Source organism: Alosa pseudoharengus, unplaced genomic scaffold, assembly GCF_046254945.1.
Source record: "Alosa pseudoharengus isolate Yale_2024_CS ecotype anadromous, Long Island Sound unplaced genomic scaffold, YU_APseudo_1.1 YU_APseudo_1.1_scf_3, whole genome shotgun sequence".
Taxonomy (NCBI): Eukaryota; Metazoa; Chordata; class Actinopteri; order Clupeiformes; family Clupeidae; genus Alosa; species Alosa pseudoharengus.
In genome coordinates this window covers 36,637,499-36,665,250 of record NW_027468718.1, presented here as the reverse complement: position 1 = coordinate 36,665,250, position 27,752 = coordinate 36,637,499, and the positions used below count along the sequence as shown (strand labels likewise).

Here is a 27,752-nt window from a genome sequence, read left to right as displayed (position 1 = left end):
TTAAGGCTTGATTAAGGCTTGATGTTTCCCCATTCACAAAGCAGCTGTAGGCTGCATAAGAAAACACCATACACATCATATTTATCATAGAAGCTACAGAGAGGTACCACCGAGCAAAAAGTAAAGTAAGACCTCTTAATATTGCCTGGTATTGGACTGGTCCAAATCATTAAAGGTATATCAAAATGTTAGAGCATTGGCAGAGCATTCATCTACACATGATTATTATCAAGCCCTGCAGCTAGTTCTGCCATTCAATGGTTAAGATGCTGAGCAGAACAGATCTATTTACCATACAGCCTGAAACAAAAGTTACATTAAGACAGTAGGACAATAGGGTGACTCAGAAAGTGTTTGCATTGTGTATGTAGAAATGTATATGTACAATGTATATATATATATATATATATATATATATATATATATAGTGTATTGTGTATCTATATAATACTGTGTATATACACACTACCTTTTGTGTAAAGTTTGGGGTCACTTAGAAATGTCCTTGTTTTCATCATTAATGTTGTAAATGACTGTTGTAGAAAGAAATGGCTGATCTTTAATGCAATATACATTGCCCATAATCAGCAACCATTCATTCAATGTTCCAAAGACACATTCTGTTTACTAATCTGATATCATTTTAAAAGGCTAACTGAGAAAACATTGGAGAACCCTTTTGCATTTATGTAAGAACATAATGTAATCTGAAAACTGCTGTCCTGATTAAAAAAACAATGCAACTGATCTCAGCTGATATTCTGTATCTATAATGGAGTGGAATGGAAATTTCTAAGTGACCCCAAACTTTTGACCGGTAGTGTGTCTATATATATACACACAGTATATGTATATAAACACACACATAAACATACATAATTTTAATTTATTTGTGTATACAAAATATCATGTATTCTTACTATATTATTATATTTACAATTTACCTCAGCAATTGAAAAAGCTGACTTGCAACAGCTGTGCTGTGAAGTTGTCATGCACTGGTGTTACTGCAGCCACATTAGCAACCATTAGAAGGCACTAGTGCAGTCACTTTTTGACCCACCCGTGCAATTGTATGTTTTTGTGCATTTTTCAAAAATTTTTCTCAAGCTAAAAGCTATATGATGTGTTACATAAAAAGTTAAGAAAGCAATACATACTCATTTCATTTAAGACTGACCATTTTCTTGCGCAACACATTACATGTGCTTATTTTAATAAGCAAATAAGCAAATTACATAGTCCATCAAGAGAAACAAATCAATCAATAAGTTAATATAAAAAAAGGAAATTGAAAAAAAAACTTTCTTTCATATAACTTTACAAAAAAAACCAACCCTTCTGTAAACTAACAATTGTATAAATATATCTGAGTGCATTGGCACCTTTCCAGATCATTAGACACTTTTGGCAGATAATAACCTGACATCCCTCCTCTACAGTAGCTGCCGATCTGGTCACTTCAGAACAACATGGTAGCCATCATTACCTTCATCTGTCATCGTGAAGGAACAAATAAGGGTCAATAAGGACAAACCGACCAATCAGAGATGTGTGAGAGAGTGTGCTGTGGAGATGGCTTGCTGATCAGAGAGAGAGAGAGAGAGAGAGAGAGAGGGGAGAGATGGTGGTGATAGATATATTATGTGTGTATGGTGTATGTTTGTGGGAGGGGGTATGTCTGTGTGTGTGTGTGTGTGTGTGTGTGTGTGTGTGTGTGCGTGGTGGGTGCATGGGGGAGGGGGAGAGGGAGAGAGAGAGAGAGAGGGGAGAGATAGATATATATGTGTGTATGGTGTATGTTTGAGGGTGGGGGTATGTCTGTGTGTGTGTGCATGGGAGAGGGAGAGGGAGAGAGAGAGAGAGAGAGAGAGAGAGAGAGAGAGAGAGAGAATAAAAGCTGTGGATGTGCAGCTGGGATTTTGATTCCAGCTGAAGTAGAAAGAGAAAGATGTCGGGGGTCTTTCTGAAGTTACCTTTAAAGGTGCTGATGACGAAGCTGGCCTCCTGAGAGAAATTTTGCACCATCTGGGCAGAAGACAATAAATACTGTGAGCGCACTGGCCAGAAGGGCTATTCCAACACACACAAGACTGTTTCAGTTGCACCTCAGAATAAGAGGATGAAAATAGGGTGTGAAATTTAGCCAGATGATTAGTTATTAAACACATGGTAGACTGGGTGCACCATGCTGGGGTGCATTTCCCAAAAGCTGCTTACCTGTTAGCAACTTAGTTGGTTGGCAATGGGAAATTGCATTGCAACCAACAAAGTTGCTAACTTAGTTTTGGGAAACGCACCATGCTGGGTAGCTACTCCTTGTGTTTTTTACCCCACCCTCAGAGAGGTACAGTAACAAGAACTCACCAGAAGGTGGAGTTATTTACTAGAAAAAAGCTGGTCATTATTCCTACTGTGTGTGTGTGTGTGTGTGCGCGTGCGTGCATGTATGTTGGTTGGTGTAAACATGCTTGTCTGTACGTCCCTCAAATGTGGCTCTGCTTGTAGTTTTGGAGTTTGGAGTCTTAAAAGATTATCAGGACATAGCATTCAGACTGATGTTAGCGTTGGACCATGTCACACCCAGATCCATGCACTGATTTTCAGCAGTGGGCTCCTGTGACTCTGACCTTACCAGTGACCAGCTGGCTGGCCGAGGGGCCTTGTTTGCATTATGTTAAAGCAAATGCAAGTGCTGAACTAAACAGGCCCTGATGTCATTCCTGATCCTGCCCCATCTGTCTCTCTTTCTTTACATTTATTCGTTTAGAAAATGCTTACATCCAAAATGACTTACATATGTCATTTATATTGTCCCACGGAGCAACTCGGGGTAAGGCAGGGATCACACTGGCCAGCGGCAGCGGTAAGCATAACGCTCAGACCATAATAAGTTCTATCTCCTTCCTAAGTAACACAAACAGTTTGCCTAAACTCACAATTGCAAACGCTCATGTTCCGCCTTGAAAGTTGAACCAAGTTCAACGCTCAGCTTGTTCAACGCTAGCGTTACGTAGGAAATAGGAAACGCTGCTGTTGGCCAGTGTGATCCCTGCTTTAACGGTGGAAGCCAGAAATTGAACCCACAACTTTACAAGCCACTGCTTGTGACTGACTGTTGTCTGGGGCTCGCTATGGGCCTCACCCCTACAACTTTACATGCTAAATTTGACTTTTCATTTGAAATAGATGTAAATGTCTCTACCCAAAAAGCACAAGTTAGCAAATGTGTTTTTACCTCACCTACAGAGATACAGTAACACAAACTCATCAGAAGGTGGCACCATTTACCAGAAAAAAGGCTGGTCATTACCACTACTTACTGTATGTGAGTGTGTGTGTGTGCCTACGTATATGTTTGCATGTGTGTGCCTGGAAAGTGTGCGTGCGTGTGCCTGAGGGCATGTGCGTGTGTGTGTGTGTGTGTGTGTGTGTGTATGTGTGTGTGGGTATGTGCGTGCGTGCGTGCATATTGGCTGATGTAAACATGCCTGTCTGTACATCCCTTGAATGTGAATGTGCCTGGATATAATCAACTTAATTTACTGACTTAAGTACACATACGTCCTAAAAGATTACCAGCATTCAGACTGTTGCCAGCTGTGGACCATGTCACACCCAGATCCAGGCCCAGATAAGAGCCAGAACTGCAGCCCGGGATGTTCAGCAGTGGGCTCCTGTGACTCTTGTTACGACCCCCTGTGCCCCCTTCAGGCCTGGCATGGCCAGTGCATGGGCAATGCCGGCCTAGCTGGTCTAATTGGCTAATCACGCACACCTGGTGAAGAGGTGTGGGTATTTAAGGGGTTGTTCTCTCTCTTGATTTGGGGCACTTTTCTGTTAGGCACATTCTGTTGCAGGCACCTTTGGGTTATCTCTCTCCCACTGGCACTTTCTCTTACTATCTTTGAACATCATACTGACTTTGGCATACATGCACCCACATGAACACACTTGCATACACACTTCTACTTTCCCCTAGACATTTTTTGGTAATGATTATTTATTGCTTTTGGTTACTTTTAAATAAATACTTTATTGGTTAAAGTTATCTGTGTTGTCCCGACTCCCTCTTTATGTTGTGGCTTAGAGCCGGGTCCTAACACTCTCACCTTACCAGTGACCAGCACGTGGGGCGCCTTGTTTGGGCATGTTAAAGCAAATGCAAAAGGCCACTCAGAAAGTGACTGACTCTGGACTAAGCAGGCCCTGCTGTCATCCCTGATCCAGCCCAGGATCATCCCCTCTCTCTTCCCTCTTTTTCTTCTCTCTCTCCTTCCCTCTTTTTCTTTTCTCTCTTTTCTCTCTCTCTGAGCAGCGGGCTCCTGTAATTCTCACCTCATCGGTGACCAGTACGTGGAAGTCCCAGGGGCCTGGGCCCTGGCTGTAACTCGAAAATCAAACGTAAGTTTACGTGTACGCATGGCCAGAGACTTTCTAATGAGACACAGCACTCAAAAAATCCTCCATAGAAATGCATGGGACTAGTTTGTAACGTTGTGTACACATATCCCACACCTTCCTCAGCAAATCGTCGACATGTGAATACATTGAGCCAATCATATGGTGTGTTGTGAAGACATCGTGCCAATCATGTCTTGTGAACTCGCCGCTGGAGCAAGATTGGTGTCGTGAAGCCTTGCGCACATGCGTTTCTGTTGAATAGGATGCCCGATGAGTGCCCAAAAAGCGTTGCTATATGGCCGCCGAGTGGAGGGATTTGCCTAAAAGGACTTTGGCATGGCTTACGAACTCATAAATCATAGCGATCCGGGTGTAACTGAAACTTGTCGAAAGTCACGCGTAAGATGCACAGAACTTAAACTTTAACTCGAAAGAGAAACAATGTAAATGTTGTGATAGCTAGGGAATCACCGACGTTTGAATTTGGCTATCACTGTCTCTTCAGCTGGTCTGAACGCAACGAGAAAGCCTAACTTAATTATTATCAAGCTGACGAACACAATGATACATTCTACAAAGAACATTTGGGACGCAGAAAACAGTAAAAGTAAACATGCAAGACACGACAATAAGTGGCAGGAAACGAATGCTTGCTAAAATAACAGAGGTGAAGATAAGGCAAGACAAGGGCTGGCATGAATGCAAGCGACAGTCATAGGCTATCCTAGGTTGTTCACTTACTAAATTTCTTCAGCTATGAGGTTAATACACAGGGGCAGTTAATATGCTATTAATATGGTTTTGTTTTTTTAACTTGCATAAAACACTGTCCTGCGGCTTATACACAATGCAACTAATACACAGGAAATTACTGTACTGTTTTAATAAAGGTGTGTTAAGCCTCTCTCTCTCTCTCTCTCTCTCTCCATCCCTCTCTTTCTCTCTCCCTTTTTATCTTCCCTCTCTCTATCTCTGTCTCGCTGAGTGGCTGGTTCATGTGGCTCTCACCTCATCAGTGACCAGCACGTGGATGCCCGAGGGGCCTTGTTTGTAGGCGTGGCGCAGCTGCCTAAAGGGCACGCTAAACAGGGCAGCGATCTTCTCCATCAGCTCCACCACTGTCAGTTCCTCCAGGAAGAGAGCGTGGTACACTACAGCCACACAGACCATACACACACACATACACACACACACACGTGAGATTCAGCTCTTCCAGGAAAAGAGCGTGGTACACTACATCCATGCAGACCACACAAACCCATGAGATTTATCAAACAAACAGAACGATAGTTCTAATGCCAGATATGCCAAAAGTCATTTTTAATCTTTGTAGAGTTACATTAACACTATCATAGTTCATTTCTTGTTGATTTGGATTTTTGCATTTGTACCTTCCCCTCCTCCTGGTTTGGGCGTCTGCTGATTGTGTCCCTGTTGCTGAGACACGTAGATTGTGAGACGCGGCTGGACACACCTGACGGGAGAGCAAACGGGCATTAACACACAGAACGCACGCACTGAAGAACCGTCACGCACGCACACACACACACATACACACACACACACACACACACACACACACACACACACACACACACACACACACGCACCCATAAACACACAGAACGCACGCACTGAAGAACTGTCTTCCACACATGCACACACACACACACAAACACACAGAATGCACGCACTGAAGACATTCAACATAGAGGGAAAGAGATTTAGGAGGCATTTAAAAGTAACACGTGGAGTCATTTTTTCTACTTCAAAAACAAATGTAAAATTGTAGAAATATCAACAGATTGCGCAGAAACAAAAAGAAAAAGGTTTTGATATAATGTCAAAATGCCTATGCTATGTGTCGCTCCATACTCATGTCCCAGCTAGCGTGAGCTGACTCTCTTGTAACATCACTTTGTGCCATACAGTATGTGTATGTGCCGTGTTACATGCAGTGCAGTGAAGAGAACCGTCATGTTCAAGGCAACTCATAGTCTACAGAACTCTCCATATGATTGGATCCTTAAAGGCACAGTCAGGGATTTCACACAGAAACTGTGGCATTTCCAAGCAGCAGTATTCCGTGGGTATTCACCAATGTAAGTAAATATCTGTAATGGCATGCTGATGTGTGTGAGGTTCAGATTTTTCACGAAGGTTAGGTCATGTATGTGGTCATTGGTTTGGGCAGATACTCACCTTCCTTTTATAGCGTTGAACAGTCGAATCCCATCAGCTGGACCACAGATCTGAATAAAATCATCTCTACTCAACTTCAGCAAATCTGCACCTGCAAAGGTCACATGGAAGCAATGGATCAAATGTGCTGCAAACTGCGCACAAAAAAACATCACAAATTTAAATTGGCTGTGCTCTTGACCCTGCAGTTCTAAAGAACATCTGGACTTTTAGAACCTTGAATTGTTGCGGGACAGAACCTTTTGTTAGAATGTTGAAACCCTGATGAAGGGTAGGTCCTATTCATTCTTTTACTAAAGCATGGTAAAAAAAACAGCACTGTTTTAATTTACTTCTCTGAAAACACTGAACGCTTTTCTTTGCTCTCTCTCTCTCTCTTGTCTCTCTCGTCCCTGTAGTCCGAGCGTGTACCTGAGAAGCTGGAGAAGAGGCGGCAGAAAGGGGTGAAGCGGTGGCGCTGCAGCCACTGCTGGGTGTCCTGGGGGGAGGACGCGGGCAGCAGGCTCTGCACGGACAAACACAGACAGGACAACAGACGTCACTTTTCTGGCTCAAATCAGCTAAACGCCTGGAAAGACAAGAGAGCACTGGGGTCGACGTGTCATGTGCCACCGCCAGCGCCAGCTGTACTTACGTCAGAGCAACCGGGCAGGAACACCTCCCCCTGTTGGCCTGGAGAGCAGTTTCTATGGGGGCAACGGCAACAGAGGAGGGGTGAAAAAGCCGGGTCACTTGGCATTAGAGAATGGTGCTTCAGTGGTGCCAAGCGACATGCATTTGTTGTGGTTACATTTGGAATGTTTTATTGTTGGAAAATTAACAAAACACAACGCAATTTCACAACATTCTATACAACATTCTGCATGGGCCAGCTGTCTGCTATCTAACAGCATTGCTGCTTGAAATGCTTGGCCTATTGCACTCCGTATGAAGTTTTAAGTGACTGATATAACAGATAATTCCAGGAATGATTTCTGCTTTTCTTCAACACTATGAGGGTTGAAATATTCATATTAAAAGTATTTCAGTATTTAAGCCCTGTCAGTAAATGAAGACTTGAGGACTTGAGCTTGATTCAAATAGGGTCATTCCATGTGAAAACAGCCAATATCGGGGTATCATGTACATGGTACCTCTCAGATTTTGCTGAAAAGCGGTGAAAATATGCCTTATGTTACCAAACGAGGCGATCTGAAGTTTCAGGTCAATATCTCAAACGGTTTGCCCGTGGTGTCCATTTGAATTTCTGGTGCCACGGCCCTAATTGACACATTGGAATTTCACATTTCATTCTTTGCCATTTTTGGAAGCCCATAACGTCTGTTCTAATAGTGGTAGAAGGCTGGAAACTGGTGTGGTAGTTCATTGTAGCCTGTACTACACAGGCTACAATAAAGGCATTGCCTGCTTTATCATCACTAAATTCTCCCTGATCTACATTCCAGACTTCTGGAAACAATGTCCAAAATGGTGCATTATGAAGAATAAAATTCATATCATGGAGCTTCAGAGTCAAACATTTTATTTCATTAAAAGAAAGAACAAATATGTATCTTTATCTGGTATAAATCTCATTAGGATCATCAAGTGCCCACATGGTCATTTTGGGGTCCAAATATGGGGTTCCAAGAGTCACCTCTGCCGGAGAGGGTTTTTGGACCCCCGTGAAACCCCCACCAGTGGTACCATACCCTTCAAATTCATTTTGGCAAGAGCAAGGTTCCCACATATAACAAATAATCCTGTTTAGAATAAATATGATCATTAATTGTGGTGCTAGGGCCACCCAAAAAGTGAAAAATCACACATACCGTCAACATTTTTTAGGACTTTGGTGACCCACCTCTCACCAAAACAGTAAGGAATATTGATTCTGCCTCCTGTAGTACAGACTACAATGAACTACCACACCAGTTTCCAGCCCTCTACCACTATTAGAACAGACGTTATGGGCTTCCAAAAATGGCAAAAGATGAAATGTGAAATTCCAATGTGTCAATTAGGGCCGTGGCACCCGAAATTCAACGCCACAGGCAAACCGTTTGAGATATTGACCTGAAACTTCTGATTCATTTGTTTGGTAACATAAGGCATATATTCACCGCTTTTCAGCAAAATCTGAGAGGTGTCATGTACATGGGTGGCTGAGTTGGCGTGGAATGACCCAATTAGGACTGGGAACACAAATAGCATCATCAGTACTTGAGTCATTTATTCCCTTGCTCATGCTGACCCAAGCATGGCCAGCCACCAGACTGACCTAACTACAGGAGTGCAGACTCAGCCGCTGGCCTTGACACTCACCCTTCTGGGAAGCTGAAGGAGGTCGGGGAGCTGTGATAGACAGGAGAGGGAGTGCTGCTGGTGCTGTTCACACTCGGAGTATCTGGCCAGGGGCAACACTGAGGAGAGCAGAGGAGAGGAGAGAGAGAAAGAAAGAGAGGGAGGACAGGAGAGGAGAGTGAGAGAGAGGAGATGGAGAGAGGGGAGAGGAAAAAGAGAGAGAGGCCAGGGAGGAATGTAGAGAGAGAAAGAGAGGGGGGGCAAGGGAGAGAGTGAGAGAAAGGAGAGAGGAGATGAGCGAGAGAGAGGGGCAGATAGAGAGATATTGGGGGGGGTATGAGGAAAGAGTGAAAGAGCAATGGAAATGGAGTGAGAGAGAGAAAGACAGAAAGAACCAGAAAAGAGAGAAAGAGGGAGGGAGACAGATTGGTTATTGCCCCACATTTCTGGTGGTCGAAGGCTTCCGTAATCCCATATTGTCCACTGAAGGTTTCCTTGGCTCCACAGCCAGCCCTACAATAAAACACTGGGAGCCCACGCCATCCTGAGACACAGTCCAGTCCATCAGGGTTACTCTTTCACCAGGACACACACACACAGGCATACACACATATGCGCACACACACGCACAAACACACACACGCAAACACATAGAAGCAAACACACAAACACAGCGGCCCCTGTGCAAAGACACACACGAGTGCAGATGGCCGGTCGGCCGCCCTTAGTGGAACTGGGCCCAAGCGGTCTGCCAGAGGCTCTCCCTACTGACGCAGGTGTTCCAGGGCACTGCGGGGGGGGGGGGTAGGTTGGCAAGACGGTGGTGGTGGTGAGTGGGGCGTGTGGACGACAGCCGCCGCCAGTCCCAACCACTTCAAATCATTAACGCGTGGCTGCTCAGTGGGTCAGTTAAACACAGACCGTGCTCAGGCGGCCAGAGTCGAATAATACAACCCATTAACAGCATGTGACGCGCTGGATGACACAGGGCGATGTCTGGGTTTTCTACTTCAGTGTGTCCTGGCCGAGTGGATGTGCCATCTCAGTGAGCAGCCTGCTTTCGTTTCATTCGGAGACAATCCACTCCCCTCCTCTCCTAACCATCCCTACAGCGGAACTCTGCTGTTAAGTGTTCTGGACACTGCCCAAAGGCTTCTGGGACATTCTACAATACAGATTCCATTACAATTATAACAGCTGCTGTGTTCAACGCTACATTCAGTAACCATCTTAAAACAACTATCATAGTTCTTCTAGACCCCACTGGGTTCATAGTTTCTCAACTTTTCCCAATTGCACCAAATACTCAGTGATCAATCTAGATCAGCCAGCTTTGCTATAATGTGCTGTGTTGCTATTTAGAACCACATTTAGTTCCACCATTTTGTTCACAGCACTGAACAAAACTATTCCTGACCTCAATGAAAGTGACACCGCCCTCTATTACTTACATCTGTAAGCAAGGTAGTTTCAAACGAGGGCTGATATTTCTCTTTGTCCTGGAGGGTCTTCTTCTCAATTTTCTCACGGTCTGTCTTCAGCTTGCGATCTGCTCCTTTAGGCTTCAAAGAAAAACAGACATCATTAGGACAAACTCTACAGGTCATACTGTACTTAACAGCAGGCCCACAAAGCTTACACTCTAATTCAACTCAAGGCATTTATAATGCAAAGGCGCACAAAAGCCCTTTAGATTCCCAGGCACAAACTAGTGGGGCTGACTAAATGGTGGTAACATTTTAGTGAGGTTATGGTTACGGTTATGCTTTTGTCCAAAGCGACATATAAATACAAAACAATATAATACTTAAAACATGTAAGTATATTTTTGGGGCTTTTTGCCTTTATTTGGACAGGACAGTGGAGAGTGACAGGAAGCAAGCGGGAGAGAGAGAAGGGGTGGGATCGGGAAATGACCGCAGGTCGGATTCGAACCTGGGTCCCTGTGGGCACTCGGCAGAGCGCCCCCCATAATACTTAAATTTAACAAGAAACAAATTAAGATGTTGGTCAGACTATAATAAGGAGAATAGCAATAATAAACAACAATGTCAATTCAATCAATAGCCTAATGAAATAAACAATGAAAATGAGGGGAAAAAAGCAATAATAAACAATAATTCATTGTCAATCAATAATATAATAACAAAAACATGGTAAGATTACATTAAAGGTAAACTATGCAGTATTGGCAATTTCCTTACTGTTTTTTTTCGGTTTTTGCTTATTTTTCGCTTGCTCTGTCATGACGAATGTCTGAGAAACTCCATCGCTACCTTTTTCTAGCCGGTGCCTGGTGTGTATGTGTATTTGAATGCAGTAAAGCAATTCGTTACACTCGTTATACTTCCTGACACTGAGGCCGTCGGCCCGCCGGCCCACAGTTGCAAGGGTGGTTTTTCCGCTCACAGGCGCTAGGGGGAAGCGAGACGGCCACCATTCAACCCGAAAAAAGTCATATAACCATTCCAATGACTCTGAAGCTGGTAAATGAAGGTAAATGAAGCTAAAAAAACTTGCATATTAAGCTAAAAAACCTGCATAGTTTGCCTTTAAGGAGAATATCAATAATAAACTACAATGTCAAATTAATCAACAGCCTAATGGAAATAAAACAATACTATACAAACCATAACGCATAAGAAGCGCTTAATGAACTAAGTGCATGTTGAACAGATATGCCTTTAGACCCCTCTTAAACGACCCAAAACTATCACAGGAATGGAGAGCACTGGGCAACTCATTCCACCAACATGGCACCACTGAGGAAAAGAGTCTTGAATTTGACCTAGTGCTTATGACTGGTCGACACAACAGACGCTCATCAGAAGACCGCAGTAGACGAGTGTCCCTCTGCACTGACGGGCTTGTCGGCAAAGACGCTCACCTTGAAGACCTTGACCTGACAGCTGGAGGAGTGCACATGCTCAGTGTACTCCCCGTGTTCGCTGGAGCTGAACGTGTCGATCTGGATGCGGAAGGGGACCCCTTTCTCCCCGCCATGCTTCCTGGCTGTGAACTCAGTACTGATGCAGTTGACCTGTGCAGATGGCCAACACAATATTACTCTTTAACACACAGCAAGCCAGAACACTGGCTTCTCTTCCAAAACTAATACATATCATTTATTTCAGGGACTCCACACTGCAGATAGCATCCCAAAGAGTAATATATCAAGCGTGCAAAGCAAAGAGAAACGTCATCTGGCCTCTTTTTTAGTGATGACAACATCATGCACAGAGGCTTTTCTTTCATGCTCATTTAGCAAGAGAACTACATAGTGCATAGCCTGGACAGTTAGTGGGGATGACAGGTGTGTATATCTGTATATGACCATATGCCAAGTTCTTGCTCATCAAAAATATTTCCATTTGTTACTTAGTATTGCATTGCAATGTTTTCTGGTGCTGTTGTATATAACTGTTGATAAAACAAATCACAGCAAAAGCTAATGAAGAGAACACAGCATACCTGAATGGACACAGAGGCATTCTTGAGAGGATCCCAGAGGAACTCAATGGTGTTGAGCTGCAGAGGGTGTGCACGAGGCTCAATGATGCCCACAGAGAGAGGGATGTCTACACAAGAACATCAAAATCAGAATCATTTTAATTTGTCATTGTAAAAACATTGTAAAACATTGTCACAACGAACTTTAAGTGCTACTCCTTCTGGTTCCTAGAAGTTTACATTCATACTCACACGCCATACCCTTTCACAAAACCATACCCACACATAATGGGACAGGTGCTACACCGACAGACAACGTACCACAACAAATCCTTTAAGAGACTGGCAGCATTTCAGCAGTCAGTGGCACTAGTTATTCAGGAGTCATTTGGCACGTGAATGTGTTACGTCTTATAAGTGCATGATGCAGATTGATTAAACAGTGTGGTTCTCACATCCATATGACCCCCAATTCAGAGTAGATTAAGAGGAAAACAATTATTTGCACAAAAAATGTTTTCTTCCTTCATTTTCAGGATCTTTAATTTCAATTCAATCAAACATTTAAATATCACATTCTCAACCCTATGGCTGGAGTATCTCTTTCAAAATGAATAAATATTTGATGATTTCCTTCAGGGACTCCACGCTGTATCTCATGTCCTGGAGGATGGATTAAGTGTGCAAAGCAAAGAGAAACAGACTGACTGGACACATTATTTATAGCAGCGTTATTAGTTATGATCTAAAACTTGCAGGTTAAGCATCTAAAACACACGTCTTGCAAACCTTTCAAACACCATCAACATCTCAGCTATAACACATAATGTTCTTGCTTAATTATTTACAACACAAAAAGTAATCTTCAGAATCTTTAAATGCAATTCACTCATCACATTCTCCAATTTCAATTAGTTAAAACATCACTTAAAACATTCCTGATTAAAATATCACATTCTCAGCTCTAAGGCTCGTAGCTCACCAATGTCAAGGATTCTGTCTCCCGGCCGGTTCCACCTCCACCCTTCCAGGTGTTGGTGTTCCGTGTACTGCAAACGCCGATCGTGGAACACCACGCGCACCACACTCTGGAAGCCAGCGGGCATAGGGACAGAGCATTAGCCAATGGCGGCAGTGGACAGACATGGGGCACCCCGCAGTTTGCTGTCTGTGGTCGAGACCACACAAGCAAACTCCGGCATGCCACACTCAGTGGGGTCCTCTGTAGGACAGAGGCCTCAGCACAAACACTTACACACACAGCAGCAAATATCACAACTCTTACACAGCCTTTTTAAATGCTTTATCTAAAGATACACTTATAATATTACTTTTTAGGATATGGTAATTACATAGTCTTATGTATATTGGCTATATATATATTTATATAATGTCATGTGATGAAATTTAACAACTTGCAAAAGGCGATCTAATTGCCATAAAACCCATTCCACTTGGCTGCCCTGACAGCAGGACTTCAGGGCAGTCTTGGCCTGTTTGAGGAGATGGCACCCGGTCGATTCTTGTGTCGTTAGGCTGTCTGACTGAACATCAGGGGACCATTCTAGCCTTACAGCCTGACGGCAAAGAATTCTTGAGGGCAAATAAACTGATTCGCAGACTCATTCAAATGACTCATTATTTCCAAAGCAGCATTGAGATGGCTTTAGTATTTCTGAGCACCTGTTTGCAGAGACTTTCACTAAATAAATAATGAGTCCTTTGACTGAACCGCACCCTCACGAGCGAGATGCCAAAAGATTTAACGTCTAACAACATAGAATGACAAGTACAAAACTGGACCTGTTTGCATGACAAAATAAATAAATAAATAAATAAATAAATAAATAAAAACCAACTCTGTCTCATCTTTTCTCAGTATGCAGGGATTATTCATAAAAGAATGGCATCTTGAGTCATTTCTTACTCCTGTTGAAATATCAAATTGTTTAATGTTTCCTAACATAAAGTGACCTACATTTTCTTCTTTTTTTCTTTTGTTAAACAAAGTCAAAACCTAGCGTGTATTTGCTGCTACCCCATATACGTAAAGCTGAAAAAGGCAGCTGGAGTTAAAGAAGCGAAGATGACATAAGTTTATGAATAAGACCCAGCAGTACGTCCGCAAGCTGAACTGTTGGCAAGTTGAAAGGGTGCACAAGGAGAGCATATGAGGTGGACAGTGGGGAGGTGTGTGCGGTATCAGTGGGTGTAAGCTGAACGTGTTGGTGGGTGTTCAAGATGAAGAAACGTGGGGTGATAGTACCAAAGTCGTCAAGGACAGCACCCCCCCACCCCCCCAGGAAGTGCAAAGAGGGTTGTAACAGTCACCTGTGTGTTGACAAACTAGGAAATGCATACACAAACAAACAAACAAAATAAGGTCACATCAAGGTCAAAGAGACATACACACAATACCTTTAACCTACCTTTACACATTTGCTGCTTAAATCTGTATACTCCACTAGTTTTCTGTTAAGCATACGGATTTCGTAGGACTGACCTACAGTGCATTAAAACAAACCTCATTAAAATTGAAAAATGTGACATCATTCAGTCAGAAATAGATGGGCATGTGTAGATTCAAGAGACGATTTTACCTAACCCATTTAAGAAGCCCTTACCCTGAAGGGCCTGCAAATACCAAATACAAATCATTGATTTTTTTCCTTTTAAAATTTGTCAGTAGTTGTTCAAATATGTGTGATTTGCATGTCATACATTCAAATGTACATAAATAATATGTATGTATATGCTTATTAAAATTGAGGCTCTTATAAACAATAAGTCAGTGCCCATGTAAGAGTGCCCCTGTAGAAGAAGAAACTGAAGTTATTGTGGCATGAATAATGAAGCTTTTCCAATCACATTCTCTCCCCCAATCTGTGTGGTAGTACAGTAAGCTGAACAATGCTGAACACTGGCTGGGGGCCATTCATGCAAGTCTGCTGTGGACTCAAGTCAGAACTTTGTATAAAATGTCTAATAAGAAGAAGTAGTCCAGAGATCTTAATCCTGTCCTTAAAAAAGCACAGTTCTTTGTCCAGTGCTGTTATGTTAAGAGTGAAGGGTTCTGCACTGGACTACAAGTCAAGATGAACAAGAAGGAACAAGGGAGGAGGGGAAGTTATATTCAGTGTATGCTAAAGATCAGATCGGCACCTAGGATAGCCTACTTATCTGTGTGAGTGTTTTTCTAAGGGGGCTCTAAAATGTGATACGAATTGGAAGGGTTTTATAAGTAGAAAAGCTGAATAAGGAATGTGTGCATTGCATAAGACCTGCCACTGACAGATGAGTTGTGACCAAATGCTGAATGTGAAAGGGAAGGCAATCAAGACATCATCATCAAGCGCTTTTGTTCACTGAGGGGATTACATGTTTTTACAGCTTGCAGATCAACAGACAAGTCACTTGACCCCAGTGTCAAGAAGTCCTAACAATTATGCCACTGGGGTGAAGTGTCTCAATCGAGTTTAGGACAACAGGTAGGCTGATTTTTCTTTCTTTTTTTTGCTACGCCTGTGTAGTCCTGTGTTATCTTTTGCAAGCTGGGAGTAGGCTACAATTCACCTCAAGAAGGCCCAAGCTGTAATTATTCAAACACTCTAATTTACAAGCCTAGACTACCTGTAGATATAGGCCTATAAGACTGAAAACATGTAACAAGTAGGCTATGCTATTTACCTTGGTTGAGATAGGTGAGAGTTTCTTCTTGGTGCTTTACCGCTGGAGAAGTTGCCGCACAGAGAACATACTGAAAAGGTGACATGTTAGTGGCATCATTCTCCGTTGCCTGCCGCACTTCTTCGTTTTTCAGGAAAGGCGCAAGAGCATCTCTGAGGAGTGATGACAGGTTAGGTTATGACTGTTAACGCTCACGACTTGGTAGGCCTGTTTGACCTTTTTAAACCCCCAGTCTTGTTCATGGCAATAGTTAGGCTATTCATAAAATATGCGTAGTCAAGAAAAACGTGTCAAATAAACCATACAAGGGAAATAATTCAAATGGCACGGCTCATTTATATAATTTAGGTAGGGTAAAACAAAGGATAATAGTTCAAATTGACTCACACATACGAGCAAGCAGCCCAAATACATTTGATATAAACCAGGTTATTTACTTGTTACCTGGCTTACGCTACGGATGACGCTAAACTATTTGGTCAACTAAATTTGTCAATTTTGGCACTGAACTTACCTAATATAATTCGCTTGAGAGTGGTAAGTCTCGGGCTGAGAATGCCAAAATAGCATTTTCTCCAATTCGGCGCTGGTATCCAGGGCGGGAGAATAAAGGGAGGTGTTTGCGCCTCGAAACGGCTCCAGGTGAAGATACGGTGTGACAGTGGGTGTTCAGTCTCGTGCGCTTTTATGTGTGGTATGACGCGCCACTCCATTAGCATACCTTAGCTGACCTTTGAGTCAGCCTACCTGGATTAACAATACCCGTATTTCCAGGCAGCCTATGGACCAAACGTGACATTTGAATTTCACGTTGGCACCTACATAATCTGAACGTTGCGCTCCTGAACGCGGAGCGAAAAATCTTGATTAGTGTTTTGAGGGCATCATTATTCGATTTTAAATTAGGAAGAAGTTTCAATTTCGAAACACAGTTGCTCCAAACTACATTGCCTTAAGTGACTTCACGAGTAGCAGAAACTACTTATTGATGTTTCTTGGTCATTAATGAACGATTTCGAGAGCGTGCGGGAGAGGCGGGGGCTCAGGCCGAGAGCGTCCGTGCAACCACCGCTCCTGCCACAGCGCAGGGAAACCTTGACACATGTTGTGTGTCAGGGCGAACTCAAGTTTCCGCTAGTTAATATTAACCCTCAGAGCTTAGCATAACTAATCTTCCTGATACGTCGACGATGAGTCTGTGTGTAAAGACGAAATCGAAATTCTCAAGTGTGTGCATGGTGATAACGCACTCAATGCCCATCAGTAGGCTACAAGTGCTGTGAATAACAAAAAAAGCCTCAGATAAACTTTGATCCTTGTTTATTTCTAGAGCAAACAAATGTATATTGTTGCAAATCTATCACAGGTGGATTTCAACCATTCCCCCAAATCTGTACAGTGGATGTGATAAACCAACAGAAAAAAAAGAAAATAACGTTTTTAAATACAGATATGAATGACAAAACAAATTCCACTCACACAAACACAAAAATGTATAGGGCTACATGCAAAATGAACATACTGCTAAGGGGGAAAACATTTCTGCAAACAAAGGCAAACCTAAACCTCATAAAGCTGCAGAATGTACAAATCAAAGAGCCACCACTGCCTAAGGGCTGTTGGCTTTCCCTTACTTCAGAGAGAACAGGTTGAATATCAGATATAAAAATGGACCTATGGAACAAACTGAAATATTTCTGACTGCCACATTCTGCTGTTACCTTCACATCACAAACCAAAAAGGAAGATACAAATGAACAAACCACACAAAAAAATAGCAACAAAGGGAACAGTATGTATTATGTACTATGCCAGGTTCTACCAAAAAGGCACACGCACACACCAAGTGCCCTCTTATAGCCACATGCTGCTGTTCACAGCACTAACATGACCGAGAGGGCACTTTGCAGTAGGGCATCATGGGATATCAGATGGGTTCCGTCCAGAGTTGGTCCAGGCAGAAATGGATGCTTGTTTTGGTCATCTTACTGGGCCTCTATTAGCGTAACACTCTACAATAAAATCACTCCACCTCTTTCCCCAAAACAATAATGAATAATAACAATAATAATAATAATAATAATAATAAGTCATAACAATAATACTGTATGTACAGGCTGGCCAGGCTGGTCATAGCTGAGGAGACGAGAAAGCTCCAGCAGCCTGGGCAAGGCCAATGGCGGCAGCACGCCAGAGTCACTTGGGCCCAAAACATGCGGGCTACCTGCTAACGTGCAAAAGGACTGAGACATCCAACTTGTGTTGTTGTTATTTGATTATCTTTTAAAAGTTCATGACGATTTGATGTTGGCGTCCTTGGTTCTGTTTCGGTGGGTTTGATGTTGTTGTTGTTGTTGCATCATTGCTCTCAAAGGAGGGGGTCAGCAGTGAGTTATGTACAAAACACGAGGGGGGCTGTGTATCAGAGGAGCATTGGTTGTCTGTGTAAGGAGGGGGGCTTTTTTTGGCAAAGTGGAGTTGGATGTCAAGAGCAACAAAGGGTTACAGTGTCTTCAATGGTCCTTCTCACTTGGAGCCGAGGCAACTGGATTTCACATTTGAGAGAGAGAGAGGGAGAGAGAGAGAAAGAGAGAGGGAGAGAGAGAGAGGGAGGAAGAGAGAGAGAGAGAGAGAGAGAAAGAGAGAGGGAGGGAGAGAGAGAGAGATGGTAGGAGGGGGAGAGATGAGCAGCAACAGAGAGAAATCAAACAGCACTACAACAGAAATGATTGTTGAAGGCCCCTCTACCTGACACCAGCTTTTCACCTGTGCCACCCGACCTGCGACATTCAATTTATTTACAGGTGTGTGTGTGTGTGTGTGGGGTGGGGTGGGGGTGGGTGGGGTTGTGTCCATGACTCAGAGAAAGCAGTTAAAAGGCCAAGAGTCACTTTGGGGGCTCCGTCTTACTATGGTTCCGTCTCCTCACTGCTCATGTCCATGTTGTTATTTATTGTTGTTGTTGTTGCTGCTTCTCCATCCTATTGTGACAGGCTTGAGCATGTGCCCGATTGCTGATTGCAGTGTAGTGTGTGGATGAGCTGGACTTGAGCTGGCACTTTTAAGAATGGGCTGGAATCATCTTCAGTTACAGAAAACGCTTATTTCCACATCACAGATTGTCTTTTCAATTTATTTAGTCAAATCGTCCTTTAGGGAAGGCCAAGAAGACTCAGCTTTTCTTGTTTCACAGGTTTTTGCAAAAAAAAAAAAAAGTCTACATTCTCCAGTAGTTCTGTCCTTGCTTGCTCTATTGTGGCAACATAGTCACACATAGGCCTTTCAATCAATTAATCATTCATTCATACATAAAATGATGAAAGTCAATCTGATTAATTTACAATCAGAATCTAATAAGTCCTAAAACCCCAAACTAATATCTGCCAGCTAGCCTTCATAATGAGCGACAATAAAATGGAAAATAATATTTATAAGAATCGGTTTTTTTTTAAACAAGATTTTGCAACATAAATCGTGGGCTCAAATAACCTAAGGTTGCTTAAATTAATATTAACTTCTTAAATAAATGTAACAATTCTAAATACAAATATTACTACTTTGAACAATTTTTGGTAGTCTTGGTACTCAAAAGTTTTCTTTGAGCTTGTCCCATTGCCTTATCTGATCAAAATACTAGAAATCACTGGCCCAGCCAAATGATCCACCTACTTTCCACAAATCCCACTTAATTTCTTAAAGTTTCTCTTGGAAAAAATGGAGAACACCTCCTACTTAAAACTAGGGTTGTCTTGTGAGAAACAGCACTTAAGTGAACTCCCTCCCGCCCCCCGTTTACTGGTCCGAAACCTAACTAGACCACATCCACAGCCTGTGAAGAGTGAAGGACGCTTTCAAAGGCTTTCTTTCTGCCTTGTTAAGATCAAACGACCAGGTTTCCCCTCGACCAATCATTTTACAGTAACACTATTTCCCCTCTCGACCAATCATTTTACAGTAGCACTATGCCCTGCTGGGAAAGGGAAACGGCTGAACTTCACCTGTTGACAATACATTCCAACTGGTGGAAGAGCTTCTACCCAAACATCAGAATCTCCCTATACATTCAGAATATACCCTCCACACAAATGAATGAGGGATGCTGAACAACAGAGAGAGAGAGAGAAAGAGAAAGAGAGCACGATGGAGCTCATGGTATAACAGGGAGGTCTCTCTGAGCGGATTGGTGGAGGATGCCACATGTGTAACAGCAAAAATGAATGGAGCAGAGAGAAGATAAGAAGAGAAGAAAAGAGAGGAGAGGAGAGAAGAGGAAAAGAGAAGAGGATAGAGGAAAGGAGAGGAGGAGAGGAAAATAGAAGACAAGAGAAGAAGAGAGGAGAGGAAAAGAGAAGAGGATAGAGGAAAGGAGAGGAGGAGAGGAAAATAGAAGACAAGAGAAGAAGAGAGGAGAGGAAAAGAGAAGAGGATAGAGGAAAGGAGAGGAGGAGAAGAAAAAGAGAAGAGAAGAGAAGAGAAGAAGAGAGGAGAGGAAAAGAGAAGAGGATAGAGGAAAGGAGAGAAGAGAAGAGAAGAGAAGAGAAGAGAAGAGAAGAGAAGAGGAGACTCTGGGGGAAGGCAGAGGGGGGCACTATTACCACCCCCACCCCACACAAAAAAACTGAAAATAAAACGCGTGTGGTTGGATAAGAGGGCAGCAGGGTGCAGCGGGTGGGCTGGCTGGCTGGCCGGCGGGAGAGTCCGTGCTAGCGTTGTGCCCGCGTGGCAGCCCTGTCCTGTGGTGGCTAGCTGTGCGACGACACATCCGACGAGCTGCTGCTGTTGCTGTTGGTCGTCTGGGCCCTCTTGATGTACAAATTCAGCAGCTTCATCTGTGAGAGAACACACACACACACACACAGCAAAGCACAAAGATTAGGATGAGGTCACATCAACAGATGCCAGAGTCACTTTTGTTTTTACAGGGCAGCTGATTGCCTCTGAGAATTAGCAGTGAGTGGAGGACGCTTCATGCTTAATTAAATCAGGCACGCACACACAACCCATTGTCTCCAAGATACTTAAAGTGTGTGTGTGTGTGTGTGTGTGTGTGTGGCACTCAAGAGCTCAGAGCTCACAATAGTGTTTGCTTTTGGGTCTGTCAGATGCAAATCAGGGTTGTGGAGCTGTCCTGCAGTTGGGGGTCAGTGTGTGTGTGTGTGTGTGTGTGTGTGTGTGTGTGTGTGCGCGTGTGTGTGTGTGTCTGTGCGCGTGTGTGCGTGTGTGTGAGAGAGTAAGTGAGACAGACAGAGAGAGAGAGAGAGAGAGAGACAGACAGTGGGTGGGTGAATAACCTTGACTACCAGCTGTCATATGACTGTGAATGCAGGACTTTGGAAACCCTGGCTCCTGTTCAAGGCTTTGCCTAGAAACTGAAATGGTGACTATGACCTGAACCACTACAGAGGTGCTTGAACTCTTCAATAATAAAGAGTGCATACATACACATGTGTACACAAATCGTACCTATAGCACAACAATGCAAACCTACAGCTCAACAACCAGGAAAGCGTAAAGCATGGCATCGATGCAAACCTACAGAATGCCAAGGCACACCTACATCTCAACAATGTAAACCTACAGTGGGCGTTGCTTTCAAATGGCCACTTCAGTCGCGCATTACGCGGTGTGAAGCTGCGTGAAGCTTTAGTACCACTTTCAGCCACTGTGCGTCGCTCTGCCACTGTACATCGCTCTGTCAGCCTGCCTGCCGCCCCTTCTGAAAAAGCAGGAGGCTACCATTAAACATAATTGTTGCCGAGAGGAATCCCAGCCTACGAATTCAATAACAAAATAAATCATGCATAATTAAACATTACCTCGATTTAGGCTACTTGGGTATGGCTTAAGGCTTGACTACACGGTGGTAACGAAAATCGAAATCTGCTTTTGATAGCCTACCAGTGCTGCTCCACAAAACGAAAAAATATCTTAATTTGCTGTCTACATTAATGTCAGTGTTGGGGGTAACGCAACTACGCAAATCAAAACAGTGTCTTGTGTGATAATTGAGCCAGTAGAGAAATAACTGTTCAGAATTAATCTGTAGCCTTGGGTAGGCTTCTGCAGAAAACAATGTTGTTGGTGATTTAATACTATCTGGCGACGTTTTTAACAGGCTACGCAATAGAGACTTAGACAACTATGACCCACGTTTTGGTTTCGTAAATTAATTTGCCCTACTTCTTGACTGCAATGTAGTCAATTGAATGCTTGACATGGCATTTTTATTTTTCTGTACAATAAACAAATACATCTGCTTTATGCCGCAGAATTACATTCATATTTGGCTGACTTCATCAGACACGCAAAAAAACACTGCCACTTCCCTCCCCATATTCCACTGATCACACATCAGACATCAGCGTTTCCCAAAAGCTAACTACGCTTTTAACCCAGATATGAACTCTTGGACAGGGGACTGATAACTGCTGCATAACGCGGCTGTCATCAGCCGGCCTTAACGCACTGCGCCACAGAATTGAGGGCGTGGGTGAATAGGGGATAAATAACAATAGAGTACACAACTGTTTCACCAGCACATTTAAATGACATGTGTTAAACGTTAATTCAAAGCAGTGGTAATTTACAAGGTCAGTCTATATGAACCAATGAATTAACTTGATGACCCTGAGAAAAACATTTCACGGATTAAACTAAGGTAGTCCATCATTAAGTCTCTGTTACTGTATGTGCAGGTGTGCCAGTCACGTGCTACTAAACGTCATTAACCAAATTAGTCCAGACTACTGAAGTTTGGAAACTATCATGGTCCAAACTTACAAGTACTATGTAAGTACGACAGTTTTGGGAAACAGTCGTAACTTACATGTTGGTTAGTTGAACGATGCTTCGTACCACGTTAGTAAAAAGCTAACCTCCGTAGTTGTACGGGAAACACACCCCTGTTTATTTTATTTTATGAAGCCTATAGGCTACAGTAGATCACCTGCCACATTCTCACTTGCAATACAAAGATGCAATAGCCATTGGTCAAGTATTGAGTATAAACCAATTAAGATAGTAGCCTATACAAAAAGTACTTCATACTATCATAAAAATTCGTTAAAACGAATAGCAATTTGCAATTTGACAAAACACTGGATTAAATATCGTAGGCACAGGAGAAAACTTGTACATCCATTGGCCCGTGGGGAGATCACATGCCAGTTGCCTCTCCCTTCAGTGCTATGACTCTGTTGGTGACTTTGTCCAGGCCTCAGGCCCCTCCTTCTCCTGGACAATAGGCCAGAGGTGGAGAGGTGGAAAGGTGAGTTGTTGGGGGCAGGGCCGGATTAACAATTCATAGAGAAACACACACACACACAGACACACACACACACAGACACACACACACACACACACACACACACACACACACACACACACACACAAAAAGGGAAAGCACTGCTCATTGCAAAATGCAGAATGCAGAACCTTTAAAGGTAAACAGGCCTATAACTTGACTAAAACCGGCCTATAACTTGACTAAAACCGTGCAAAACTGGAGGTCCACCTGTTATCTGAGCAGTCTGTATGTCCTCATTTTGCAAATGCGAGGACGATATGAGCATGTTGCATTTCGTTAGATGTCCGAGTCATGCATAATGTTTGAAAACCACATAATCACAATAATTTAACACACGACAGTTGGATACAGTTTGGTGAGTAGCATAGAGATTGTTAAAACAATAAAGTATGGCTCTCCGTTTGGGACATCGAAAACTTATATTTTTAATAGGGTAGACTACCGTCGGAGATGCTGACTTGCAAAGGCCTTGGGATAACACGTTATCTCCACTATCATCAGTCAATGCCCCCTTGATCAAAGTGGTGAATGAAAGAAAAAGTTTGAGAACCACTGGCTTAACAAGTTACCTGCAGTCCAGAACACACAGAATATTGCAACAGAAAGTTGCCTTTATAATCAACTACTATTTGTTCCAACAGCATTCAAACAAAGCCTTTATAAAAGTGAAAAAAAATATTCCATAAGAAGTACTACAGTACTGTAGTAACTGTACCACATTATCTAGAATCTTTGACTAAGAGTGAGTGAGTCTTCGTTGCTATGGATGACGTTATTACTCATGCACAAGCTTGACTGAAGTGACCACCTTGATTGACTAATGATTGTAATGCGGGAATGATTCCAAACACCTCCCTTACGATGATGAGTGGCAGGTGACAGGTCTGAGAATGCGTGCGCTACACAAGGACGGAAGATGATGAATAACTGAATAAAAAGGCCTAGCCTAAATAAATCAAGAGTACAGTAAGGCAAAACAAATAGCCTAGTAGCCTAATGAAACATACGGATTGATGTAGTATCTTTGTAACATTATTAAATTAATCTGTTACTATGCCTATGCCTGCGTTTGCAAAAGAGAACATTTTAATTTGATTCACAATAATGTTACATTTCATTTACATATTGACAATGAGTAGCATGAGTTTTGGTTGTTGTTAGTGGCATTATTGCATGTTAGTTATGCCTGCAATGCAAAATTGCTTCCTCAAGATTGGAAGCTCCTGTAGCCGCATAGGATTTCAAAACATGGCGAAATGCCACAAAACCGGTTTGTGAATAGGTCTGTGAGTTAGGAGTCCTCTCGACTTCTTTTAAGCTGTCACAGAGGTGGGAAGGTGGGATTTGTTGCCAATGTGAATCGGGCGGTCAGTTAATAGGCCTACTGTATATTGTGAAGATTTTTTTGCCATCTAAGGCACGAGCGCATCTGTGAGGCCAAGCCTCACCAAGTAGCCCGTTTGTTTACAACTAACATTACATTTAATTAAACTGCTTATAGGCTATGCCGAAATAGTTTTCAACATTTTGAATATTAGTGTCGGGTGACTAGGAAATGTTCTCAAAGTAGCTTTATGGCTGAAAGCTGCTTGGGACCCCCCCCCCACCGTCAAGAAATATAACCATACAAACGCGCAGCCTGCACTCATTGTTTAAAAATGAGTAATTTCGGCTTTGTCGGAACTGAAGAGCTGTGGACGGCACGGCAGGGCATGCCCAATGAAAATAAATTAACGCAACGCAACACAACACAGACCCCGCTTCTCTCGCGTCAGTCACTGAAATGAACGCAGCACAGAACCCGCTTCTCTCGCGGCAGTCACTGACAGTAGCCTAGAATAAATGCATGGGGAAAAACACTTCCCCATGTCAAATATATCGTAAAACACTAAAAGTTAATATTTTGTCACTTGCAACATACATCTGTCCTTTGTCGAAAGCAGTTGCATGTATAGCTCTGAACAAAACCGTTCAAGGGTTATTTAAGGGGGACGAATAAAACATCCTACAGCTTAAATTATGTAAACTTCCCATGACTTCAATATTTGACAACATATCATGAATGGTACTTCAAGTATGTGTTATTTTATATAGATTGCTGCTGGGCTATGTGTTGGTTCATGTCTGTTAACAACTCATTGCCGTCCTCGCGGTTGCATCCATCCGCCCTTCTATGAAATGAAAAAGACGTAGGCTACCTGCAAGCTGGCCTGTGATTTCATTGCTGAGTTTGCGGCAAAAAGCAAGAAGATGTTTTTTTTTCTGAGTCAGGATATGGCGAGTCAATGTAATTTATTTGTCCAATGGTAGCCTACAGACCAGTGTCCATAGAGCACAATGTATCAATAGTTTGAATGTCATGTGTGTTTCAACTCATTGACAAATAGCGTTCAGCATGATTCATGCCCAATTAATTCCCCCTGTTAAAGTGTTCGCCTTTGTAGTTTGGTTTTGTGATAGCCTATGATAAACGGCTTATGGCCAAATATGTGACTCAGCTAATGTTATAGGCTATAAAATTTCCCCTCTTAAAGACAAGATGGTGTAGCCTTTAGCCTAGGCCTACTATTAAAATGCACCGTCAATAGGCTATCGCATGATTTCATGCAAGAAAAGGGTGAAAAGGGCCTCGCACCTGTCAAGTTCGCACAGGGCCTCGCACCCCCTTGCGACGGCCCTGCAGCTCCTCCTAAGACGGGGAAAAAAGTTAAAATACAGTATGTGATAAGCCTGGAAAAAGTTGACAGGTAGGCTATGTTTCGGTCCCTGTGATTATTTATGAAATTGTGCAAACGACAGCCTTTTCAAGGCATTTTAAGAAAGGAGTGGTAGCATGCAAGCTCCTAAACCCAGTCCTTGACCCAGTAGCCTACAGAAGGCATCAATAAATTGAAGAGGGTCATGCGTTTTTTCATAATCACTTTGGAGGGTCATAGAAAATTTTCTTGCTGGCGAGGGAGGGTCACATCTTTTTTGACTAATGCTCCCAAAACTCCTCCGGTAGCCCCTTAAATAAATAACGAACAGTCCCTAATGAAGTAAACTTGTGACCATCAAAAATCGTTTATCGCCTGTAACTCCGTGATAACAGGACGTAACAGGAAGGCATTTGGCTGAGCAACGGAGGTTAATATGCTCTATATTTTGTCCAAATGATGTCTGTCTATCATCGTTGCACTCGGAGAAAACCAGAATGTTTAATTTGTCCTGCGTTTCTTCTACGGCTGCAAACGGGATTCACTCGCAGTTAACCAAATATTTCTTTATTAGGGCAGGGCAGGCATATTTCTGGCTATTAAATTATTTCTAAACCAGTCTGCTAAAGTCTGTAGTGAAGTCTGTGTATGGTTTTCCAGGCTCCATTTCTTTTTATGAAACACCCTGCTCACTTGAGACATCTGCCGGTTGTTTGGGTTGTTGCAGCGTCGTTGCAGCGTCACTGGAAAAATACAAATTAAAGTCGCGTGATCCCGCACGCGGACCGCGAGGGAAGCTGGCCAAATCGAAGCACTGTCCACTGTAGGCTACATTCCAAAACAACTTATTAAATATTATACCATACTTTAAATATTAAGAAAATATCTGTATTTACTAATGTACATTATTTGCCGTATATTATTCCAATCTTTTATACTGCTTATTAATAATCATGTGTATCCTCGTCAGTTGTTTCCAAACAAAAACAGGTCATGTGCTTCTACAATGAGCCACTGGGTTCACAAAGGCCTTAGTAAGCATACGTGTCTTTGTGCTGCTGTGATTGGCTGGCTGCTCACTCACTCCCCCAGCTCCTCCCCGCTCTCTCCCTCCTTCGCTCCGCCATCGACGCCTGGGTGGCTCTACGGCTCTGTGACTGCGATTGCTCAACAGAGTCAAGGTCTCCAAGCAGCAGGCTCAAGCTAGCTGGCACACTGACTATCATAACTACCCCCCCCCCCTCAAATTCACAAGGTAGATGCTCTCTGTGTGTGTGTGAGTGTGTGTATATATGTATGAGTGTGTGTGTGTGTGTGTGTGTGTGTGTGTGTGTGTGTGTGTGTGTATGTCAGTGTATGAGTGTGTGTGTGTGTGTGTGTGTGTGTGCGGCTGTGCGCGTATGTTCGTGTGTGTGTGTGTGTGTGTGTAGAGTTTGAGACGATAAGGGAGGGGCTAGAGGCAGAGAGAGAAAGAAATTAGTAAGAGTGTGTGTCTGTGTGAAAGAGAGCTGGCTAGACAGAGAGAGAGAGAGAGAGAAAGAAAGAGAGAGAGAGAGAAAGAGAGGCACAGAGAGAGAGAGAGAGGGTGAGTGTGTGTGTATGTGTGTGTGTAAAAGAGAGCTAGGGGAGGGGGGTGTTTGTGAGTGAGTGAGTGAGATTGATGGCAATATGCACAAGGGGTCAAGAAACACACTGGCTCAGATCCAGGCCTCTAGTGCCTTATG

General features: G+C 43.0%; 2 protein-coding genes across 11 annotated transcripts in view; both read right to left on the bottom strand.

Moving 5' to 3' along the window:
• Positions 1-1,436: 1,436 nt before the first annotated feature.
• Positions 1,437-16,596, bottom strand: tfcp2l1 (transcription factor CP2-like 1). Its single transcript, XM_076262699.1, has 15 exons — positions 16,541-16,596; positions 16,027-16,178; positions 14,769-14,842; positions 13,322-13,427; positions 12,361-12,467; positions 11,777-11,929; positions 10,341-10,451; positions 8,911-9,008; positions 7,241-7,292; positions 7,018-7,111; positions 6,607-6,697; positions 5,796-5,878; positions 5,413-5,555; positions 1,977-2,028; positions 1,437-1,495 (listed from the first exon to the last, which is right to left on the bottom strand). The coding sequence occupies exons 1-15, from the start codon at positions 16,594-16,596 to the stop codon at positions 1,458-1,460; spliced, it is 1,410 nt and encodes a 469-aa protein (XP_076118814.1). The 3' UTR covers positions 1,437-1,457.
• Positions 16,597-17,329: 733 nt separating this feature from the next.
• The window catches only part of clasp1a (cytoplasmic linker associated protein 1a), a 145,767-nt gene continuing 135,344 nt past the window's right edge, over positions 17,330-27,752 (bottom strand). For all 10 annotated transcript variants that reach the window (XM_076264172.1, XM_076264176.1, XM_076264175.1 and 7 more), the window contains one exon: positions 17,330-20,855. In XM_076264172.1, the coding sequence (XP_076120287.1) occupies positions 20,769-20,855 (87 nt within the window). In that variant the 3' untranslated portion in view covers positions 17,330-20,768. The remainder of the gene's footprint in view (positions 20,856-27,752) is intronic.